Source organism: Patella vulgata, chromosome 2 (assembly GCF_932274485.2).
Source record: "Patella vulgata chromosome 2, xgPatVulg1.2, whole genome shotgun sequence".
Taxonomy (NCBI): Eukaryota; Metazoa; Mollusca; class Gastropoda; family Patellidae; genus Patella; species Patella vulgata.
In genome coordinates this window covers 47673089-47698404 of record NC_065880.2, presented here as the reverse complement: position 1 = coordinate 47698404, position 25316 = coordinate 47673089, and the positions used below count along the sequence as shown (strand labels likewise).

At 36.6% G+C, this 25316-nt stretch overlaps 1 protein-coding gene and 1 long non-coding RNA gene across 2 annotated transcripts; both read left to right on the top strand.

Moving 5' to 3' along the window:
- The first annotated feature begins 1371 nt into the window (after positions 1-1371).
- On the top strand, positions 1372-24825 carry LOC130010670 (transmembrane protein 35B-like). Its single transcript, XM_056098429.1, has 4 exons — positions 1372-1829; positions 10709-10849; positions 18764-20764; positions 22737-24825. Exons 1-3 carry the CDS (start codon positions 1734-1736, stop codon positions 19067-19069), a joined length of 543 nt encoding a protein of 180 aa, XP_055954404.1. The 5' UTR covers positions 1372-1733; the 3' UTR covers positions 19070-20764; positions 22737-24825.
- LOC126812409 (uncharacterized) lies at positions 2029-4281 on the top strand. Its single transcript, XR_007675919.1, has 2 exons — positions 2029-2452; positions 2808-4281. It is a non-coding gene; the product is annotated as an uncharacterized LOC126812409 (long non-coding RNA).
- Positions 24826-25316: the final 491 nt, after the last annotated feature.

Sequence of the window (25316 nt, the reverse complement as noted above, 5' to 3'; positions counted from 1 at the left end):
CTCAACCGGCATTACTTGGGTAGTTTCGGGTTGCCTGACTAGATACCAGACCTGTACACCACATATAGGCCCTACTTTCAAATGGCAGAAAACGTTAATAAATATAGCATATTGCGAACGGAGATCACAGGGCATTATTGGGCTTACGGGGTCACGCGATGTAACTACACTTGATGGTCCACGGCGAACAGGCCGGTCCAGGGTGGTTTCCCCAGTCTCTCCCCCCCCCCCCAAAGAATATTTTCGAAAATGATAGTTTTATATGAACATTATAAAAATTTGAAGGAAGGAATACGACTTTATAGCGTAGGCCTACCTATAATAATTTATGAGAAAAACGAAAAGTTGGGAATCAAGGTTATAGTGCGATTATCACGCCTGGCGCGGGCTTGAATCAATCTCATCCCCGTTGGGTCTGGCCTGTAAGATTTCCTACGATCGTGTGTGTGTGAGTTAGTTTTATTTAACGTCCGCTTCCACCGAGGTGATATCGCAGACAATTTCCTACGATCTCCAGCTTATTGTCATTATGGCACCCAACAGATCACGCCGTTTTGGGCGCCCCATCAATCAAGCTGTGGTGTTACTCGTGTGATTCATTATGGGGAGTCTCACCCATAAATCCAAGTGACATTGATTGGGCACCCACACATCTTCAATAGAAGGCTTAATCTCGCCTTACGTACATCTTATCAAGCTAGATGTTTTAAAACTCGATCGCGGTCGTTGCTTCAGGAGAGAAGGAGAGAGAGAGAGATATGGAGAAATGGGGTTTAACGTCCACTCGACACAAACTAGGTCATTTCGGGACTAACATATGGTTTAATTTTATTTCTATAATTCGCTTGCGCGTAGGGGTCTTTAGCAGTGGGAGGAAACCGGAGGACCCGGAGAAAACCCACGAGGTTGGACAGGCGACCCTACTCCTTGTAACGTACAACCGGGGATTCGAAACCACGCCAGTCGACTCAATGACAGACTAAGTATGATACAGCGCGCGCACGCTATAACCATTCCGCTATCCAACCCCCCGTTGCTTCAGGAACATTGCACCCACAAAGCCTTACGTACGGCGCCCATACTATTTTGGGCACGTTGGTCGTTGCGGCTTCGTATCACGTCCAATGTGCAACACGGGACCTCGGTTTTACGTCCCATCCGAACGACTAGACAGCTGTCCTTGTCAGGCATCAGTTGGAATTCGATATAAGAGTAGGCCGTAGTGCCGCTGCCCGGGAAAAATTTCCCTCGTAGCACACTGTATGGCGTATGCCTGTGTTCATTAACCCAGTTCTGAGCAGAACAGTAGGACGTTAAAACCCCATTTCATTTCATTTCTCAAAGTAGATAGTTCTGTGTGCAGAATGACAATCGCATTAGTCTTCAACGTGGGGAAGAATACAATTGCATTAAAGCAAATATTAAATATGAGGAATATGCTTCTTGGGGAATCCGCAATGTGAATTTAATGTGTGGAAACATGTCAACTCCAAAATAACTCAAATTTCGTTAGATTTGTTGGATGTGGATAAGTTTTAGAAAAATCTATATTTTAGTATAGTTTTCATCTAGAACGGTCTTGGGTCTGCATCATTTTTATTCAGTCATATTGGGAATCAAAGTAATTGTTAACGTTAAACTTAGTGTATTAAATTAGTCTATCATCCGGCCAGGAGGGGTTGTGATACAGAAAAAAGAACACCACTAGGTATAACGCATGGTGTTCGTATCCTATGCTAGCTGATTATAAGACGCGAACAAAAAGAAAAGTAGGGATTACTGGAGAGAAGAGAAAATACAAGTTATCTATTTTTTTAGCTCCCAGGGAGGTATGTAAATTTTTTTTCAAGGTTTTCTTAAAATAAAGCCCACAAAATCTAATTAGAGTCAAAAACCCAATTAATGTTTGTAATTTTCAAGCATCTGAAGTATTCTTTGATCTAACAGTGTAGCGCATAGTCCAGGTTTACCAGTTCTACACAAAATACTCAAATTACTTACTTTATTTATACAAGAAACTACATTTCTAAGAATGAGTCCATGGCGTGTATATATAGTTGATGGTACATCCGCACGCATTTGTCAGTGTGTATAACAGGACTATAGGTGAATGTATTTATTATAATGAACACAGTGCGTTCATGTTTTAATATTTTTTTTTTTTTTTAAAAATGATTTAATATCAATTATTCCGGAAAAAACCTTCGATAGCACAAGGGTTATTTAGTAACATTCTTTTCTCATAAGTACGGAATCACGCAAACATAATGTTATTTTATGTAGACTGTGTTACTACAACGGTGCCAAGACCAATCTATAAATAGGCGAAACAGTAAATGAAAATAACAGATACGCTAATTACGCCTACAGTTCTACACTATTAGAGTTATTGCTGTTGACAAGGAAGAGAAACAGCTTGAGAAAATCTCTACAAACAGCTGAATAAGTTAAGGTAAGATGAAGTTGTTTTTTTTTTATCACTGATGAACATTATTATCCAAATATGCCTCATAGCAATCGAATTATGGTATTATAATTATGGTGTCGTATTAAACCATTGAAAGGAATGTCATGGATTAATGTTTTAGAACTTTTTGAATATAAAGCATTTCTGTTACTGTTTACATCTAAAAAATTGCCCGATGAAAAACTGTTAATCTATGAATGCAAAACATTAATATGATTTAAAGCCGATATCTGAATGTTTACCGAAAAGCTCGCACGGAATATATATGATAAGTGGGTGTTATTTCTTTTGGTGATAAATGTGTTCACACATTATAATATCTTAATTTCGTGTATTGCAGAAAACCAGCCTGTGTAAATAATTCCTGGAATAAGTGTAATTGGAACAGCGCTTCTCTCCTCGTATGGAAATTGGAGTAGCATATTTTATGGTAGGCAGAAAATAAATAAACCATTCATAACAATCCGCAGTTTTATGTAACTGTTCAGAATGGAGGAACATAAAGATACGCCGACTCCACCTAAAGATCCAATGTCACCAAAAGAGCTACCACCACAGACCCCACCAACGAGTCCATTAACTCGACAGGATAGTATTTCTGGGCCTTCTGGTCTAGGGCCTATAGGTATAGGCTTCGATTGGGGAATGCAGTATGTTGATAGAGAAATGCTTGCTCTACGAAAAAAGAAGCTAAAACTACAAGTTGAAAACCTAAAACTACAGAATCAGAAATTGGAAATGGAAATATATACATTACAGCTGAAGGAGGGATGATTATCAAATAACTTCCAAGCACAATTATATTTATATAGATTACTGCGCCTCGTGTTTAATGAACAATTATTATGTTATAAAATACTGACCATAAAATCATTGCTATTTATATCGGGTATAATCTACTAAAATCAAGATTATTAATTTCAGCAAGTATTTGTGTTACTTATGTATATATTTTTGACAAAAAGATACTTGATACCAAGATCTAATAGGAGACTTATTGGTCTAGGCTATAAATAAAAGAGCAGAATGCAAAAGATCTTTAGCAATTTCATTCTTGCAGTAATTTAGGTTGTATTCGTGTTAAGTTGTGGAATCATCGTGTTCTGGTATACAGCTGTGTTAACTTATTTTATGTGAAAAGGAATTTGTGTGCGATATTCCACGGTATGATAGATCTTCACAACGACTGCCATTGAATATAATCATCATTAAATAATAGAATGTAAAAAACAAAACAAAACGATTTGCTTGCGGAAATAACATCCCAGATAATGCTTTATGTAGTGTGTCTCTTTTTTATGATTGGTTATTTACAAAAATCCTGCTAGGATTACTGCAATCTTGTTATTATGTTGAATTTGGATGGCTCTCTTCAGCGAGCGGCTGAATCATTTTTCGCCTCACTTCAAGAAAAAGTTGCCCGTATACTGTATAAATTATGTCATCGTTGATCTCTCGACCTCGTTGAGATATCTGATTGAATGTTGACACACTTCTGTATATAATCAAGTTTGCGTTTCGTGGGATTTCATTGATTATTTTTTTCGGAAAGTATGGTCATTGTTGAAAATTCAGTTTCCCAAACTGTTTTTGGTTAAATTTTGTGGGAATTTGTATATTGTTTTATATAGTAGAGTTACAGACAAATTTAGTGACAATTCAGTTTTACAGAATTTATTCCATCAATACGAAATTGGATTATATATGCACATATTATGTATTTATGGCATTGGGCTCTTATAGATGCACGCATTGTAAAATTTGTATGGCCCGGTAGGGGGCATTAATTGCTTCAATAATACTCTTAGAATCTTTGTTGTATTTCATATTTCTTTAATCATTGTATACCCCCCCCCCCTCACACACACACACGAAACCTTGTGAATGGGATAAAAAATACTGTTAAAATTTGATGGGGATTATTCCTTGTGACACAAAGAAAAATCGTAGTAAAATAGTTATCACTATACACAGAGAAGAAATTTGAATATAGTACTAATAATAGCCCGGTGGCTCAAAGGGGGGGGGGGGGAGAGGAGAATTTTGCTACAGCAGTTTTGCTACAGCAGTTTTTTGCGTAGATTTTGATTCTGGGTGGCAATTAGGTGTTTGAGGGTGCTTTTACGTGGTACTGGGGTGGGATGTGTCCAGTGTCTTAAGGATACATCATTATACAAGAGCTAAATTTGCACGTTGCAGGTCTTTAATTTAGACCTTAAATGTTATATAAATTATTAATTGGATATGTATTAACATTAAACATGACATGACCATAATCACCTTCCGATGCCATCAGATGCCCAAGATTTTAACTAGATTAGAACGGTTCGGCCATTTAATGATTTAATTTAAAAATTGAGACGCGAGTCTAAGTCTCGAATATACCAGTACCGTGGTTGCGATAATGCACACATATTGTCAAAACTACAAACAACGATAACTTGGCTCAGTTTAAAGTAATTTTAGTGATACTTTCAATATATTCATTTTGCATTATCTGTTTTTGAACTATTATAGGAAGAACATCCAGCTGTCCATCTAACTCTTATATAATGTATCTTTAAATGTGATAATGTTGATGATCATTTTATAGCACTCTACATCTCTTAATTGATATACAGGACCCTCTTGGATGTCTAAAATTGGTGATAAAGTTGATATGTTGATATCAATTATGATCATTCGTAAAACATTAATTTCTTGCACTAAATAAGCGTATAAAATGTCCAAGTGGGCGTCCTTTTCGCTTTGCGGGTAAGGTGCAGTAGCGAAAATTGGCGTGGAATTGGAGGAGGGGGAGGGGGGTTGATATTGATTTCTGGCACTGTGGATCTCTAACGTAGTATGTAAGGTTGGCCTTGGACAACCGTTTTGCTTTGCTGGATTGGCGGGGGAAGGGGCGTCGCGAAATGTGAGCAATGCCGGAAATTGGTGCAGGGAAATGTGATAATGTTGATATCAATGGGCTATCCATACACTTCTTTACACGTGTAGAGTGCTAGAAATCAATGTTTTACTATATAAGATGATCATCATTGATATCAACATCATCACATGCCCCTCCAATTTTGGTCATTGACGCCCCCACCCCTCACACGCATGCCACCCCACGAAGCAAACCCGTTAGGGCATTATCCAAGGGCATCCTATAGAGATTCGCAGTGCAAGAAAATCAATATCTGGTGTAGCTTCCGCCAGTCTGAATCCCCTATATACCCCCCCCCCCCACACACACACACTCCCTTATTGACGGAATGATACGTTAATCTTCAAGATTAAAACTTTCCGCAATACAAAAACAATGGCTGATTTCCCAAACATGCTTTTTTATGACGCAGGGGAATCATGCTTTCCTGGTATGTGTGAAGAACAAAATACGTTACATTTTTTATTTCACTTTCGCACGTAAATTTTTTTTTTCTTTATATATTTAGCTTTAAAGCCCAAATAAATACAAGACATTGCCGCAGAGTTTCTTTTGGACGTTTCTATTGCTTGGTGGGAATGTTCATTGGGGCATAAGAAGAAATTTAAAATTCAACAATTTCGACCGCAAATCTCAGATTTTTCTTTCCATTTACGTTCAAACTCATGAATTGTTGTAAATACAAGAAGTTAAAGGTGCATCTGAGAATAAAGCAATTTGGAAATGGTACACCGGTAAACGTCAATCTACACGTATGTTCCAAAATAAATACAGAATGATATGGGTAAGTTTCCAAAATGAAAGTTGGAACTCGGCCACTTTTATAGATTTATACGTAGCATAAATATCCACTCTTTTGATAATCATTCGCCTCATTGGGCAAAAAATCGGGATGGTTACACAACCGACCCTATTTTTTGACCATATATTAACCCTTTTTTCCTATTTCCTGTAATGAGGTCTTTGCGTGATTTCCAAGACAAATCCCAACACTAAAATTGAGGTATTTACAATAGTCGATCCAGCATTATTTTCCAATACCTTACTCGGAAATCTGTGATATCAATAATGTGGAAGCGGACGTTAAGAGAACAGAACAGAGGTTAGTTTATGGCGGATATTTTATAATACGTACATTTTTCGAGTGTGAAGTAGTCAGTATTGGCGATTGATTCATTAGTCTTTCTATTCAAAGCTGGATTTCAGTAAATTATTGATACTTTTGGCGCAATCACGCGAATCTTTCGAATCCTCACCCGAAATCTGACCTGGAAAGCTGTGAGAGCTCACCCCTTTCACCTTTCTAATTTTTGGGTACATTTTCTCGCGTTGTGTTCACGTTTGCCGGCGACCTTGTGCATTTTCTGGTCACCGTACGGTCGCAGCAGCGCTGTAAGGACGCCATCCCGGTCTGACTGGAGCATAAATAGTTAAGAGTTTTGTTGTATACTGTGTGTGTCGTGATTGATCTCAGATAACCAGGAGAGATAGGTTATTAAGCGGTACAAAGAAACCCTGCTTTTAATTAACATTTCGAGTGGTATGCTTTGAGTGGTAATGTAGGTTGCCGGGCCGCTACTTTGGTTACTTATTTAAAAACATAAATTATTGAAAAATCTTGATTAAACATGCATTATGCTAGAGCTAAATCTGCCTATTGCAGGTATTTCTTTAGGCCTGAAATGTTTTCTAAAGTATTAATTAGACATTAATTAACTGATCCAGGTCTTAATCAACTCTCGATGGCATCAGATTTCTCCGATATTAAATACATTAGAATGGTTCAGCGATACTTTGATTTAATCAAATATGGAGGACCGAGACTTAGCTTCGATCAACCAGTACGGTGGTTGAAATTATTGCACACGTCTGTCAAACCTTCAAAGGCTAATATCTTCGCTTGCAATAGAGTAATTTGAATGAAATTTTCAAATTATTCATGTTACACCATCTACTTTCGAACTATTATAGCAAGAATGGCTAGTTCTTTATCTAAATCTTACATAATGTATCTTTAATTATTAATTCGGTTAGTTCTGTCCAACCTTGTTCCACAAACACGACGAAATCTTTTTATAAAAATAAAGATTTTACGACCGGCCAGCAACTATATAAACCGCCAATTCGTGTATTATTTTTGTATACACGATGAACCTTTGAAAAGCATCAACAGAACACAGTTTCGGTTATGTGCAGCAAACCTTTTGAATTTTTGCTATGAAGCAAATTCTAATATGGACATCGAATACCAAGGGTGGATCTAGTGGGGGAGCACCCCACCCCACCCTCCATCTGGATCCATCTCCATCTGGTCGGCGCCCGCGTTGGCCGACTCAATTATGTACAAGTCACAGATCGTAATGTACAATGACAGCTTTGATTACCCCCGTTGTGCGCTTCGCGTTTTTGGCGATAGCATTCACCGCTAACGTACGTTTTACTTCTTTATAAATATATATAGGATCATCTTCAAAAGAGACTTGAGCATGCTGTAAAACTGGCGGTCGTTGCTTCAGGAACAAAATATAGGTTGGACCCGACCAAGAAATAATGGAATGGTGCACCGGTATCAAGAAATCCTATTAATTTACAGAATATGGCATGTTTAAATTTACACCAAAAATCCTTTCGTTTAGTTAGAAAGTCACAGCAATATACCTTCCTGGTAGTGGTGAACAGATGGTACATAGCCAGACTGACCCATTCCCGCACTTATTTCTACACTCGCTGAATAGTTGCGAACGTTTTGCCTCACCATAAGGAAGACAAAATTACGGTCTGGAATTTCAATAAATATAACATATCGTCCTTGTTTGTTATAATATATTGTCAGTAAAATAGTTTGCTGAATAATAATTCACAACACTGGGTACGCTGGCTTAGACCTGTTTAAGTTACCAGGTATATAGCTCCACGTCCAATATTTAGATATTAGACCCGTTTAAAAGTTACCAGGTATATAGCTCCACGTCCAATATTTAGATATTAATAGTTTAATAAATAATGAACCATAATAATCAATCTGTTTCACAGCGAAATTTCACTGCTGATCAGGGTGCATAAAAATGTGAAGAAATGTTATAAAAGATCTGGGTATTTGAGAAATAACATTGCAGAACAATGTAGGTTGAGCTACGACGTGGTAGCCTATTCGCGCTTCCAACTTAAACTACTTTCACACGCTAGCGGCGAGGTTTTTGACACAATTGAGATTTTAGTACCAAATTTGATGTCCCAGCTACGAAGACTTCCCCTTATTAAGTGCTTAAACATTGGTTTATCGGATGTGAACTGCAACGGGGAAAGGGTGGTGTTATTATTTCTACGGTATCCCGATCCTGTTAAAATGTAACACCAATAATAGTTTTGTAATACATGTTAAATTGTTAAAACGACAAATAAGTCATGAAATTCTAATATTTTAATTTTTTGCAAAATAACATAGGCAGTTTGAAGCATGTAAACATGGACTAGAGTTTAGAATAGTCTTCGTTTAATTAATAATGATATCGTCATATTAAATTACTACTTTGGGATTAGCAATGAGAATCATTTTCATATTTAACACAGGTGATTAATTATATTTGTAATGATTGTCCCCCGTCCGTCTATCTGTCCGTCACACTTTTTGGGACACAATAACTCTCCATCAAATTGAGCTAGAATGTTCAAACTTGGAGGTGTTTATTAGATTGATGCCGTGATGGAGTATGAAGATGAGCATTTTCTGCTTAGGGTAAGCAGAGATAAGCAATTTGATTGGTTGATGCTTTGGAACACAATAACTTTGGTTCTAATTAAGTGAGAGTGATCAAACTTCGTGTGTAGTTTCATTACATCAATACCTTGACTAAGTTCGATAATGAACATTTTCTGCTCTGGGTATGCAGAGCGATAAGCAATTTGATTGGTCGAACTTCTACTTGAGCAACCAATGTTCACTTTTGGTGTAGGTATTTATTCCACCCTGCACGTTTCAAGTCAGTAGCTTGAAGCGTATATATGGTATTAGTGTCAGTGGCTTGTGGCACGAAGTAACAGTATATTGTCGCATACATAATATATTATGTCAACGCTTGGGCGACATAATATATTGTGTTGACGCTCCAAGCGTGTTAGCATATTAGACCTGTAGACTCAGTGGAATGTACGCGTCATCAGAGCGGATCCAGGGGTTGGACCATGGGGACCGGTCCACCCCCTTAACAATAGAAAGTGTCCCTGTAAATAAAAGAGGGCATCCTTATCAGAAAAAGGGCACCTGTGATGTCAGAATTTCAAAAAAGGGCACTTTTCTTTCGGATTAGGGTTAGGGTTAGGGTTAGGACACAGAAAAGAGAGAAAAAACAGAAAAGAAAAAAACAATCGAAACTTACCGATTCCATGATGGAAAATACCGCCAAAATATGTCTCCAAAGCATTCATTGGTTATCAAAGCGCCAATTAAATCTATCGTTGCAAGTTCATGCCTAGTCACCTCCATCCTAGTCCCAAGCGTTGACATAATATATTATATCGCCCAAGCGTTGACATAATATATTATGTATGCGACAATATACTGTTACTTCGTGCCACAGGCCACTGACACTAATACCATATATACGCTTCAAGCTACTGACTTGAAACGTATCGCCTGTTTATTCAATCTGTTTCGCAGAGAATTACGAAAGATCTTCTAATATCTCTGTAAAAGATGACTGTCTTCAACACGCGGCGTCAATCATTGGCTCAATGGCGCGTGCATCATTGTTTAGCCTACATAAGACGTAACTGCTTCGGGCAGAATGGTGCCTTTTACTCATTTTAATACCCATTTACACTAAATAGGAAATATTTTTTACCTACAAATAGGAAAAAAGTTAATATTGGGGACTCATTAAGTCGCATCGATGTCATCCTTATCAGTGACTGTAGCGGCCTAGAGAATATTCACTTCTGATCAGTGGGGTATTTATTAGGTGAATGCCTTGATGGAGTTCGAAGATGAGAATTTTCTGCTAAGGGTAAGCAGAGATAAGCAATTTGATTGGTTGATGCCTTGGGACACGATAACTTTGGTTCTAATTAAGTCTTAGTGAGAGTGATGAAACTTGGTGTATAGTTTCATCACATCAGTACCTTGAATAAGTGCGATAATGGACATTTTCTGCTGAGGGAAAGCAGAGTGATGAAACTTAGTGTATAGTTGATAATCAGTTTGATTGCTCGATACATTTGAAAAAGATAAACGTGCAATTAATTAATACGTGTCAACTATTTATATCGAGATTTCGGCGGGGAACATCAGCCTCACTGGTGGCTTGTTTATTCTTCAGATTGGAAATTGGTCAATTATACAGCGATTAGCCATGCTACTAACAGTACAGAATGTTTTACAGAAATTTTTATCTGCAGTGTATGTTCTGGCAGGTGGTATGAAAATATATCCACCAACTGATACAATGAAGATAGACATGGTAGGATTTAAGCTTCTGATAATTTTGATTGATAGATCATTATACATCTCTGATGTAAAGTTTTCTATTGCTGAACTCCGTGATTCTCTTAAACGAGCTCGAGATACTGCAACTGGTCCGGATGAAATTCACTACCGGATTTTAAAACATTTACCTTTTTCTACCCTCTTAATACTATTAGATCTTTATAACCGGATTTGGGTTGATGGGAATTTCCGTCCTTCGTGGCATGAAGCCATAATAATTCCGATCCCTAAACCGAGTAATTCTACCAATTATCGTCCGATAGCTTTAACTAGCTGCATTTTCAAAACCATGGTGAGATTGATCAATCGAAGGCTTGTTTGGTAGCTAGAGTCCAACAACCTCATTACAGACCTCCAATGTGGATTTCGGTCCCAAAGGAGCACTCTTGATCATCTCGTTTGTCAGGGATGCTTTCATCCAGAAACAACATTTGGTTGCTATATTTTTTGATCTGGAGAAAGCATATGATAGCACACGGAAACATGGTATCATGCGCGACCTGCATAACCTTGGTCTGTGGGTCGCTTACATTCTTCATTAAAAACTTCTTAGAAGATAGGTCGTTTGCGGTACGTTTGGGATCAATATTCTCTGACCCCACACTTTTTTTCCATCATAATAAAAACGATACCGACGTGCCTTAAACGCGGGGTCGACGGCTCTCTTTATGTTGATGACTTTCAGATGTGTTACGGATAAACAAGTATGCAGACAATCGAACGTCAGTTGCAGCTTTGCTTGAATTCTATTCAACAATGGGCAGCTGACCATGGATTTCGATTTTCGAAATCCAAGACTGTGTGCATGCACTTCTGTCAAAGAAGAGGTTTACATACTGACACGGAGCTTACACTGGATGGTAGTCCCATTCCAGTTGTAGATGAAACGAAATTCTTGGGTTTGATATTTGATAAGAAATTATCATTTATCTCTCATATTAAAACCCTCTGAAATGTCTGAAAGCCCTCAATATATTGAGAGTCTTATCAAACACTGACTGGGGAGAAGACCGTAAGGTCTTGCTTAGATTATATCGAGCACTGATAAGATCTAAACTCGATTATGGGTGTATTGTGTATGGGTCTGCCCGCGAGTCTTATCTCAAAGAGCTTGACACCATTCACAACCAAGGACTTAGAATCAGTTTAGGAGCATTTTGAACATCTCCAGTGCAGAGTTTATACGTCGAGGCGCACGAGCCCTCATTGCACGACAGACGTGATAAACTTGCACAGCAGTATGCTACAAAAATTGCATCTCTGCCTCATCATATTTCTTTTAACACCATATTTAGACCCTATCATGAACATCTATATTTACCGAAGATTAATGTTATTCCATCATTCGGTATTCGCATTCAACCCCTTTTGTCTCAGGCTGGTATCAGTCAAAACAGTATTGTGAATACCCCTTTCTTTGAGACACCAAGATCGATCTCGATCATACAAAAAACAAAAAGAAAGTTACTAGTTCCACAGTGTTTCAGTCTCTCTTCAGAGAGTTATGGTCTAAATAAATATGGTGATTATGCTCCATCCAAAGATGGCGATCGGGTAGCTTCGGCTACTGTCACGCCATCTGAGACCATTTCTGTTCCTCGTCCTCCTGCTGCTTCCATATTTACTGTTGAACTCCAGGCCATCTTTCAGACTTTGGAGTTCATTAAATCCTCATCATCTTTAAACACATTATATTTACTGATTCTTTGTCCTCTTTACAGGCAATAACTAATAAGCAGCTTGTACGCCCTTGTACTATCAAACGAGTTTAACAGCAAGGACACCGTCCTTTGCTGGCTCCCCAGTCATGTTGATATTAAAGGGAATGATCAAGCAGACTTAGCTGCCAAGTCTGCTTTAGATCTTCCCATATCACAATTTCTTTTACCTTTCACCGGTTTCAGATCGTCCATTAACTTTTTAATATATGACCGCTGGCAACGGCACCGAACATAAATTGGCAACCTATTCGGCTAGCGAGCAATTCGACCGATCTAGCTGGCAACCTGTTCGTTGGCAACCTATTCAGAATTAAGACAACAGTCGCCCAAACTCATCTATTTTTACCAACCAATAAAATCCAACGTTACGTCGATCAAATGAAAGTAGAATAATATATTATTTTTTATCCATTCCTTTAGCTCAGAATAGAGGTGTAATTTCGCATTATCGTACAAAATTCTAGACATCCAACCAAATATATTCCGAAAGGTAATTAAATAGGCTTTCCAAATATTATCAGTAAAAGTTGGCACAGTCATATTAAAGGGGTGCACTGTCTTCCTAAACATGACGAATTTTTTAAAAAAATTTAAAGGGAAAAACTGTTAATAACCCGTGTCAAAATTCGGACCATCGTACAAAATTCCGATGATCCAACTAAATATATTCTAAAAGGTAATTGGATAAGCTTTCTAAATGTCATTAGTAAAAGTTGTCACAATCATATTAAAGGGGTGCGCTCTCATCCTAAACTTCGCCAATTTTCTATATGTAAAAATAGACCGGTATTTTTTTCGAAGTCCAAATTCGGACCATCGTACAAAATTCTGAGCAACCAGCTATATATATTCTGAAAGGTAATTGGATAAGCTTTCTAAATGTTATTAGTAAAAGTTGACACAATCATATTAAAGGGGCGCGCTCTCAACCTGAACATCACCAATTTTTTAATATTTTAAAGTGAAAGAACGGTAATATTCCGAGTCAAAATTCGGACCATCGTACAAAATTCTGAGCAACCAGCTATATATATTCTGAAAGGTAATTGAATAAGCTTTCCAAATATTATTAGTAAAAGTTGGCACAATCATATTAAAGGGGCGCGCTCTCAACCTGAACATAGCCATTTTTTCAATATTCTATATGTAAAGATAGACCGGTATTTTTTTCGAAGTCCAAACTCTAACCATTGTACAAAATTTTGAGCATCCAGCTATATATATTCTGAAAGGCAATTGGATAAGTTTTCAAATATTATTAGTAAAAGTTGGCACAATCATATTAAAGGGACGCGCTCTCAACCTGAACATAGCCAATTTTTCAATATTTTAATGTGAAAGAACGGTAATATTCCGAGTCGAAATTCGGACCATCATACAAAATTCTGAGCATCCAGCTATATATATTCTGAAAGGTAATTGGATAAGCTTTCCAGATATTATTAGTAAAAGTTGGCACAATCATATTAAAGGGGCGCGCTCTCAACCTGAACATAGCCAATTTTTCAATATTCTATATGTAAAGATAGACCGGTATTTTTTTCGAAGTCCAAATTCGGACCATCGTACAAAATTCTGAGCATCCAGCTATATATATTCTGAAAGGTAATTGGATAAGCTTTCCAAATATTATTAGTAAAAGTTGGCACAATCATATTAAAGGGACGCGCTCTCAACCTGAACATAGTCAATTTTTCAATATTTTAATGTGAAAGAACGGTAATATTCCGAGTCAAAATTCGGACCATCGTACAAAATTCTGAGCAACCAGCTATATATATTCTGAAAGGTAATTGGATAAGCTTTCCAAATATTATTAGTAAAAGTTGGCACAATCATATTAAAGGGACGCGCTCTCAACCTGAACATAGCCAATTTTTCAATATTTTAATGTGAAAGAAAGGTAATATTCCGAGTCAAAATTCGGACCATCGTACAAAATTCTGAGCAACCAGCTATATATATTCTGAAAGGTAATTGAAAAAGCTTTCCAGCTATTATTAGTAAAAGTTGGCACAATCATATTAAAGGGGCGCTCTCAACCTGAACATAGTCAATTTTTCAATATTTTAAAGTGAAAGAACGGTAATATTCCGAGTCAAAATTCGGACCATCGTACAAAATTCTGAGCAACCAGCTATATATATTCTGAAAGGTAATTGGATAAGCTTTCCAAATATTATTAGTAAAAGTTGGCACAATCATATTAAAGGGGCGCGCTCTCAACCTGAACATAGCCAATTTTTCAATATTCTATATGTAAAGATAGACCGGTATTTTTTTCGAAGTCCAAATTCGAACCATCGTACAAAATTCTGAGCATCCAGCTATATATATTCTAAAAGGCAATTGGATAAGTTTTCAAATATTATTAGTAAAAGTTGGCACAATCATATTAAAGGGACGCGCTCTCAACCTGAACATAGCCAATTTTTCAATATTTTAATGTGAAAGAACGGTAATATTCCGAGTCGAAATTCGGACCATCGTAAAATATTCTGAGCATCCAGCTATATATATTCTGAACGGTAATTGGATAAGCTTTCCAAATATTATTAGTAAAAGTTGGCACAGTCATATTAAAGGGGCGCGCTCTCAATCTGAACATAGCCAATTTTTCAATTTTTTAAAGTGAAAGAAAGGTAATATTACGAGTCAAAATTCGGACCATCGTACAAAATTCTGAGCAACCGGCTATATATATTCTGAAAGGTAATTGAATACGCTTTCCAAATAGTATTAGTAAAAGTTGGCACAATCATATTAAAGGGGCGCGCTCTCAACCTGAACATAGCCAATTTTTCAATATTTTAAAGTGAAAGAACGGTAATATTCCGAGTCGAAAGAAAGGTAATATTCCGAGTCAAAATTCGGACCATCGTACAAAATTCTGAGCAACCAGCTATATATATTCTGAAAGGTAATTGAATAAGCTTTCCAAATATTATTAGTAAAAGTTGGCACAATCATATTAAAGGGGCGCGCTCTCAACCTGAACATAGCCATTTTTTCAATATTTTAAATGAAAGAAAGGTAATATTCCAAGTCAAAATTCGGACCATCGTACAAAATTGTGCCAACTTTTACTAATAACATTTAGAAAGCTCATTCAATTACTTTTCAGAATATATATAGCTGGTTGCTCAGAATTTTGTACGATGGTCCGAATTTGGACTTCGAAAAAAATACCGGTCTATTTTTACATATAGAAAATTGGCTATGTTTAGGATGAGAGCGCACCCCTTTAATATGATTGTGCCAACTTTTACTAATGACATTTACTAATGACATTCAATTACCTTTTAGAATATATTTAGTTTGATCATCAGAATTTTGTAAGATGGTCCGAATTTTGACACGGGTTATTAACAGTTTTTCCCTTTAAAATTTTAAAAAAAATTGGTCATGTTTAGGAAGAGAGTGCACCCCTTTAATATGACTGTGCCAACTTTTACTGATAATATTTGGAAAACCTATTTAATTACCTTTCGGAATATATTTAGTTGGATGTCTAGAATTTTGTACGATAATGCGAAATTACACCTCTATTCTGAGCTAAAGGAATGGATAAAAAATAATATATTATTCTACTTTCATTTGATAGACGTAACGTTGGATTTTATTGGTTGGTAAAAATAGATGAGTTTGGGCGACTGTTGTCTTAATTCTGCTGAATAGGTTGCCAACGAACAGGTTGCCAGCTGGATCGGTCGAATAGCTCGCTAGCCGAATAGGTTGCCAATTTGTGTTCGGTCTATAGAACCAACAGGAGGGATGAAGTTGTTTTGTGTCGCTCTCGCATTTGTCATACTTTTTTAACTCATATTTTCATTTTAGAGCGAGAGCCTCAACCAGAATGTGAACATTGTCATGTTCTTTTGACAGTTAAGCACATTTTGATTGAGTGCAAGCATTTCAAGGATATTAGATCGAATTTTTACCGTTGTCAGGCATTACCTCACCTGTTTGCCCAACCGGGTTTATATGGTAAAGCATTAGACTTTTTAAAAGAGACTGGATTTTATCATAAATTTTAATTGTATATATATATATATATATATATATATATATATATATATATATCATTTCATTTTTGTATTTAATATTTATATGCATAAAAGTTGTTTTTTATTTTTAATTTTATTAACTGTGATATTGTTTTTATAGGCCCACATTTTCATGTGGACATGTTATACCGTCGTCCCTGTCCGTCCGGACGTCCACAATTTTGATTATTTATGCATATAATGTTTTTTCTGTGATATAATTTAGCTTGTCTCGTAATATTCACCATATGTTTGGAGCAATATAGCCCGGTTGGAGCTGACGTGTCATAAAACCATATTTCATTTCATTTCATCTCTAATGTTCATAAAGTATAATAATATAGTAACGATATACTATGATTCTACTATGTAAAATTTCACTCTTCATGGGCCATATCTATGGGTTTATTTTTTTAAAATGAATCCCAATCCGTGGCCACGATTCATGTTGTTTACATTAATGCAAGAAATATGGGATTTATTGCAGAAAGGGGCGAAACTCTTACTTGACTTGGCCAAAGATACTGTATAATCAGCCACAGAAATATCAAACTCCCGGTTACACATGGGCAATGGAACTTTTTGTCAAATATTGACAACTCTCCCAGATCCCCCGTAAGTTGAAAACTAGGAGGTTCTGGGTGACCGAGGCTAATATGAACTAAAAACGTATTCGAAGTAATTAATCTATCAAATATTTGCTTCAGATCCCTCTCAAAATATTGTATTCGCGAGAAAATACCCCAAGATATGAAAAAATCTAGAAGCCATGTTTGTCATGTAACTTGATTGAGGGAGGGTTCATTTCAGAATGTATTTGTCGTTACTTCTTGGATTTTATTCTGCCAACTTCTTTCTCTGTCGTTTTATTGCAGAGGCTGATGTACCTTTTAACCCTTCAATGTTCCCAAAACCGCCAAACCATTCGATCAAGGATGATCAAGAAATAACAATCGCTCCCTAAGTCAAGTTGGCAAACAATAAGCCGTCGGACTGACAGTTAGTGATACCTTGACATTTTTGCCTAATGCTTGCCTACGGTATTTTGCTGGTAGGATCGGGCGTCTCAACTTTCCATTTATACAAAATTTGCCATATTTTGTATTTGACATAACTGCCCAATAAATACTTTCGTGGGGATGTATCTTTAACTCAATATAATCCATAATATTCGATTTTAAAAATACGAATTCAGTCTAAGTCTGGTAATGAAGGCCTCTCGCCACTCTCTCCACAAACCATGGTTAAAACGCGCCGTGTCTCAAAATCTTGACGATTTTCTTATACACTTACATTTCAGTGTTATCGTATTATGCCGTCACCCATGTCCATCCGTCGATTCGGCAACAATATTGACTTGTAAACGCGATAGAGGCTACAGTTTTTAACCTATTCTTCTCTAATTTGATGTGAAGCATGGTCCCAAGAGGAAGAACTCTGTCGATATTCAGCGTTCCGCAACCTTCGTACTAATGTAATGTCCTTTTCCGCGAAAACCCATTGAACTCGATAGCGGGGTCATGAGAGTGTGAACCCTATTGATAATCAGCGTTCTGCGACATCCGATTCCGGCGTTATGCCCGTTTACCCAAAAAACCTTGTGAACGTGATAGATGCTATAGGTTATTTAAATTTGCTATAAAGCACTGTGGCCATGATATAATGAAACCTAGCGATATTCAGCATTCCGCAGATATCCCATGTTGCCAAAAAACCTTGTGAACGTGATAGGCCATAGTTTTAAACGGGCCTTTTTAAATTTTGGTGGGAAACATTGTTGTCATGAGAGGACAAACATTATCGATAATCAGCATTTCGCGACCTTCCGGTCCCGAGTAATGCCGCCCATTGTCGATAGAGGCAACACTTTTTAACGGAATTAAAGGACAGAGATCAGCAGATGTCATGAAGGCATCCTTTTCTAATTTGGTCGTAATCCACGTTTTACTTTCGGATAAGCTGCTGTCGAGACATGGCTGCTGTGCTGGCGTATTTCCACGCTTTGCTTGGTTGTCTTTTTAATATATGAATGACGAAGCGTAAAAATGCTGGCGAAGTTAATTAATAAAAAGGTGCTTCTTATGATGACTAACGGTGTTGTTTCTGTTTTAATTTTTACAGAATAAAACTTTTAAGAAATTTGCCGAAGTTTGTCCCATGGTGTTAGTTGGATATCAACCTTCTGTGGTTTCATACAGAGTATCACTGGGTTGGGTGGAACTACTTTTAGGGATAGGCCTGCTACTTGGACCGAAACCTGTTCAGAAGGTCAGCTGCGGTGTCTTACTTATAATTATGGCGGGAGCTGTTCAAACTATGATATCGTTAAAAGAATACACCCAGGTTGTAGTTCCAGGAAGTTTATTCATCGCTCTACTGTATTACTACAAGTGCCTATCTACTCCGGAAAACAAGAAAATCCAGTAAAACTATGATTTGATTCGTTTTAGGAACTAACAATGATCAAGAAGAGTACTGACCTTATATGCATTGGGTTATATAAGTTTACTTTTAAAAATATATATGCTCTTTGTGTGATTATGTGCCATATATGTAGTTATATTGAGATAGACACTCATTTCATCATGGTCAATAGTTGCCATTAATTGTAAAATATATATTCCAAAATTTATAAATCACTGTAATTTGAAATCGGGTTAAAGCGTTTGTACATAAAACATGCAGGGTGTCAATATATGGACATTTTCAACCTTTTTCGGATGGGACGGGGCTTTGGCTAGAATCCGCTACTGCTTAAAAGTAGAAAATGTCAGCAACATTTTGACACATGTGCAGACCTCTGTGTTTGTATTATGTTAGATTTTTAACATCACCGGTGTGATTTCGGGGAAATTATGCCTTGATAGCGGTATTTTAGCCTACTCCAAATCGAATTCCAACGAGAACAGGGTGGACCTGCGTTTATCGTCATGCACAACTGATAAGAGGAAATCAAGCAGTGAAATTCCGTGGAATAACACGGGTATGGAACCTGGGACCTCCGGTTAGTGAACCAGCGTCACACCCATTGAGCCACCGTGGCTTCCGGAAAATAAAAGACTAGTAGTCTAGGCGTAGTCTACCACTAGCTGCATGCCTTTCGCCACATCATTGATTTGATGTGCCGATTATCCACGAGGGTGGTGGCGGCTTCATGACGTTCATATATTTCTTCATTCAGATCTTTGTATTAACAGTGTCGATGCTAAATTTCTAAACCATATGGGCAGCATTTCTTATTGGGCCTAGACGCAATTCTTTTGAATAAAATATGTCATAAGTAATGGTAACTGTACAACCAAGATTATAAAACCAACAAGAAAAGAATAATGTCGGCGTTGTTAATTGTGGTGACACATAAACTCTTGGTCTTTTACACGTAGGCCTACATGGGCTTTTAGTCTGGTTGCAAGGGCAGGTCATAATGAATCCAGACAGATTGATGAACACATAATCGATTATATCTCAATCGGTTTTATCTTCGGACGTAAATGTGTTTCAGAAATAAAGATTTTCATCTCAAGAAAACAAATCAACACATAAATTTAATCAAATCGACACTTTCATTTTGACAAAGAGAATCATGTATATGTGTAAACGGAATATAAATCGATGTAAACATTCGAATATAATTGCATGACTCATATTAATTTACATGTATATGAGCGTTAGCCTTTAGCAAATTACCGTTATCAATCAGTGTTTTGACTAACCATACCACAAATTGAAAATAGATATAGATATGAGTGTAACCCATGTACTTATGTAAATATATCAAACACCTGAACGAGTCTCCGCTCCTTAAACAGAAAAAAATAAGTTTGATTGTTGTGATATATTTTATTAGTATCATGACATACGTTATTCACATCAAAATCAATAACTTGATTGACAGTTCAACAAAAAGGCCTTATTGTGTAAATACTGTGTGACGTTTGCTTTTTACACAATAGATACCCCTCGCAACAACACCCCGTAAAAGGCATTTGTTAAAAGGATCCTTGTTGACGGTACGTTGCGAAGTGAGTTGTATTTAATTGGAAGGAAATACTGTACTGTGGTTGTCAGTTTGACTATAAAGACAATAACCCAATCTGAAACTGATTTCCCATTCAATATGATGTAAGTATATATTATCTTCTTGTGGTATTTTACCCGAAATTTTTGGGAATCATGTATACTACTCCAATCATAAAGACATGCGCAATGAATGACATACGTCTGCATGATGGAGATCTGATATAAGACAAAATATCAAATAAACAAAATGAAATGGTGTTTAATCACCTACTTTTCTGCACCAAACGGGATAATGAAGATGGGCATACGTCAGTGTGCTATCAGAGAAATTTTGCCAGGACGGCGGAGTTTCCCCATATTCTTCATCGAATTATTCACAATGCCAGGCCTTAATGACCGAGCCACCCCTTATATAAAATAAAAAAAACCGTAGACATTATTTCTGAACGATGATGACTATTAGCTTTTAATTCAATATTATTATATCTGAATGATATTTTTATATCCGAATTATTCTACATGTATTTCGAAATCATATTTAAAGGAGCTAAATCACTAATATTTGGGACCTAAAAATTGACACAAATGGGTCGCAACGCATATAATAATGTAATATGAATGTATATAAACTGATTTACATTTAATCGTTACCGTTTTTACTCTAATTCCGAATCAGTTATATTCGGCGAAATACACCAGAAGTCTCAACCGAACGGCGGTCTCTAGCGTCTAGTTATTGCAGTCTATTTATTTATTGGGCATGCTCTCCAGATAAGAATATGACGTCACCGTTTGACATGACTTGTGGAAGATCTCTAGCCTCGTTCTTCGAGTCCCTTGTTACAAATGGTGCAAAACGCATTATGGTACACGATTCGTGTACCAATGGTAAACTGTTTATTTTGTCTTAAATATTGGATATCAGAAGCCCATCATTTCCCGGTAAGATCACAACATCAATGTTGATTTAAATTGACAAAAAATTCGTGTTTTCAATGTCGAAGATTTTGGATGATATTGAGTTAGAGACTTAGCTACTTTAAATAGTCTATATACTGTTGGCAGAGTGAGTGAGGTGTTAATGCTTCCCCTTTGGAAATTAATATATTGTAATGCTAGATAAAGCCTGGATTCCGGTGTATTGATTTTACCCACCACACATACCTGCCCTTGACTATTAAAAACCAACCGGAAAAGGGCAATTTATCCTTATTTTTTAGTAAATATTTCTTTGGTGTTTCGTTTAGTTAGTTTTATTTTCAACGCGTGTGGAAAATATCCAATAGGCCGATAACTCTTAAGAATGATTGAACCACTTGCACGCCCATGACAGTCCCCAAAAGTACCACTGTTTTAGTAATCAGGTTAGGTAAATTTGTTGACAAATTTTTATTGGTTAATTCGGGCAAAATAGTTACAGCCCCATGCACTCCACCCCCACCCGATAAAAGTTTCGTAACCATGTGCACAAGATAGCTTTGTTATTTATATTTCGCAAACTAGTTAAAATTGCAGATTTCTAAAGTATTAAAATCTAGTAATGTATAAATTTGGATTTAAAGCAGAAGTAAAACCTTATAACATTCGAATTATTTTCTTTTCATCGTTGAACAATAAAATTACAGTAGGTCTATAACACAGAGCCACTGGCCTGATTTTACTCTTAACAAAAAAACATTTTCTTAACATTCAATTATAGTTAAAAGGGAGCAAAACGGGTCAATTGATTCATAAGTATAAATGTGTATAATAAATACTTGAATTGTGTTTATAGAAAGAATGATCTTATCACGACGACTTGAATACAGATTACCTAGCAATGAACATAATACAATATTATTCTACATGTACATTTCAATACAAAGCACTCAAGCAGAAGTTCGCCATTTTAAAATATATGTACAACACATAATTTTATATAATATGTACAACACATAATTTTATATATGCGTGCCTATGTGTTTATTATTTTAGATCTTATATTCAAAATTATTAGATTAATTTCTCAGCTAGATCGTCTCTGAAATATAGGAATTTGTAATCTGAAAAAAAATATATGTCTTTCTTATTTCAGGATTTTCTGATGTAAGTAACCCGTCAACAAAACAAGTGAATTCCGGGGAACATATTTTAGTTATACTCTGTTACAAACTCTTTTTAAAGTTCACTTTTCCAATCAAAACAACCAAACATGCTTGGTTATTATAGCAGTTCGCCATATTTATCAAATATGGTCACATACCATAGTGCCCCAACGACCCATTACACATACCAAAACGTGGGCACATCTGTGGAGTACCACACTCGACCAACTGGTGTACAGTATGCGATTTCACCAGCAGAAGTGGAATACTCGCGAGAACCAGTTGCAGTAGTCTATGCCACCACGCCTAGATCAGTCACCTACCGACAAGACCCAGTTGCTGTCACCTACCAGACGACGCCACACTACACGACCTTCGCCGGACCACCAACCACAGTGACCTATCACTCTGCACCTGGAGCTGTAGCTTACCAATCATTCATATAGCTGGATTAAGCAAATTTCGATATCCTGAAAACAAACTTAAGGAGGGGGGGGGGGCATATGCCCGGGGCGACACTTCTTGGGAGGGGGCGGGGGTGGACAAATTATCTAAGTGCATACTGGCTTCCCCGTAATCTATGTAAACCAGTTCATATTTCAGCAAATAGAGAGGGTAGAATTATGATTTTTCCAAGACAAATTATAGGGTTTTTCGATCAAATGGAGAGTGGAAGGATAAATAAACATAAACCTTTTACACAGAAGTTGATTTAATAAATAGTTATTTAGATAAAGTGTTAAAAGTATAGAAATTGTATTTTAAAATTTCTTTAGCCATAAAAAATCAACTGAGCACAGGCACTGTACAAAGCAGTTACAGTATGCCATGATAGGGTGGGGCGCTTCACTGAAACTTTTGTCCTGGGGCGCCACATAGACTTATGAGGGTCCTGCTTTCATTACTTTCATCTAGATTAGTTTGTCATTTAGTCCAGACCTAATGGAGAACAGAACATAAGATTGTTTTTTAATACATTTAAAGTGATTATATTGTTGAATTTGTAGCTAAAGTTAACGAAATATTTTAGATGTATTCGTTGTATTAAAATTTCTCCATGGTTATCAGCAAAGATCACACTTAAAAAAGGCCATATATTATTTAAGATAATAATACTAATGATAATAGTAGCATAAGTTTAGTCACATTTACTTTCTGTCAAAAATGATATCAAAAGCAAAATGGTCCAAATGTCAATGTATAATTGTGTTGTGTATAAATGGCGCGGGGTCCAAACCGAAAACACTTGTTGGCGATATAACCCAAGGTGGAAGCGGACGTTAAGCCTTAAGAACGAACGAACAAACCGATGGCAGACAGTGCCGGATTGTGACATAGGCTATAGGGCCTGCAACCCACGGGCCAGCTAGTGGGCCTCTAGAAATTAAGAGAAATTTCATTATGGATGCTGAATCAAAATATAAGTATTCTAAATTATTTTTAAAGAGGTTTTAATATGCTGTGTATGTATATGTATATATATATATATATATATATATATAAATTTCTGAAGTCTTCGTTGAACTGGTTGTTAACTGGATATTAATCAATCACGTCAAACCATCGGCTATTTTATAGAAAATAAGACGCTCGTGTTCGCAGTGCTTACAATTACAACTATTAAACTCAAGATTTTATATATAAGAGGCCGTGTGTGTGTTGTTAACTTTGTTAATATTTAGAGTTTTTACTTATATTTTGTATATTATTTTCTTTTAAATGTATATAGTATACCATATTATATGAGTTTTGCTACATTTAAAGTGTTGAATATAAGTATGATGCGAGAGATACTTCGGCGCAATCACTATTAACTGCAGTAGAGTTACCTGAATACGAGTCTACCAGATTAATGCATGTATGCTTATCTTTGGTCGCAACCAATGAAAAGCACCAGTATATTGTTAGACAAACAAATGTATTTCAGTAATTTAGTAGTAGTGTTCATACTTGACAGTTGTGAATATGACATTAAAGCAATCTGTGATATTAATACCAGTCTGTGTACGTTATTCCTAGAAAAGGGTTAATACCTAGTTGTTGTATCTTCTTCAGAATAAAGTGTATCCTGCACAATCAGACATCTCGTTATTTTGAAAATGGAATACGGGTATGTTTAAGACAGAAATGCAAGTTCTTAAATCCAGCTCGTCAATCTTAATCAATAGAATTCACAGCGTGTCGTGTAAATTCTGTTGAGTGGGCTATTAGTTGAATTTTGTTTTGTTGTTATTTTAAAGTGACAGCAGGATCAGGAAATACACATGGACATCTTTATTGTCTGTTCAAGATTCCTTGCTTACCAAACAAAGAATTCCGATAGATAGTTTGGGAAATATATATCATTACAGTGTCATGTTCTGTATTTACGAAAAGGTTGCGGGAGACTGACACATTTTTAAATATTACTTACACTGATATTGTTATCCAATATTGCCAAAAGGTTGTACTCGCAATTACCGCGTACTCACCCACAGCACAGTATTGGTATAGCCGATCTCTTCTGGTTCTATTTTCTACATAAAGTTACGTCGTAATTTTGTCCTGACTGGGGGTACTGTAACGTTAAA

Bases quoted from the DNA above. Each gene is read 5' to 3' on its own strand.
- LOC130010670 (XM_056098429.1), top strand. From the start codon at position 1,734: ATGCTAGCTGATTATAAGACGCGAACAAAAAGAAAAGTAGGGATTACT. The intron at 1,830-10,708 runs GTATGTAAATTT...TTTATTCTTCAG, and splicing joins TTTTTTTAGCTCCCAGGGAG to ATTGGAAATTGGTCAATTAT. The intron at 10,850-18,763 runs GTAGGATTTAAG...TAATTTTTACAG, and splicing joins ATACAATGAAGATAGACATG to AATAAAACTTTTAAGAAATT.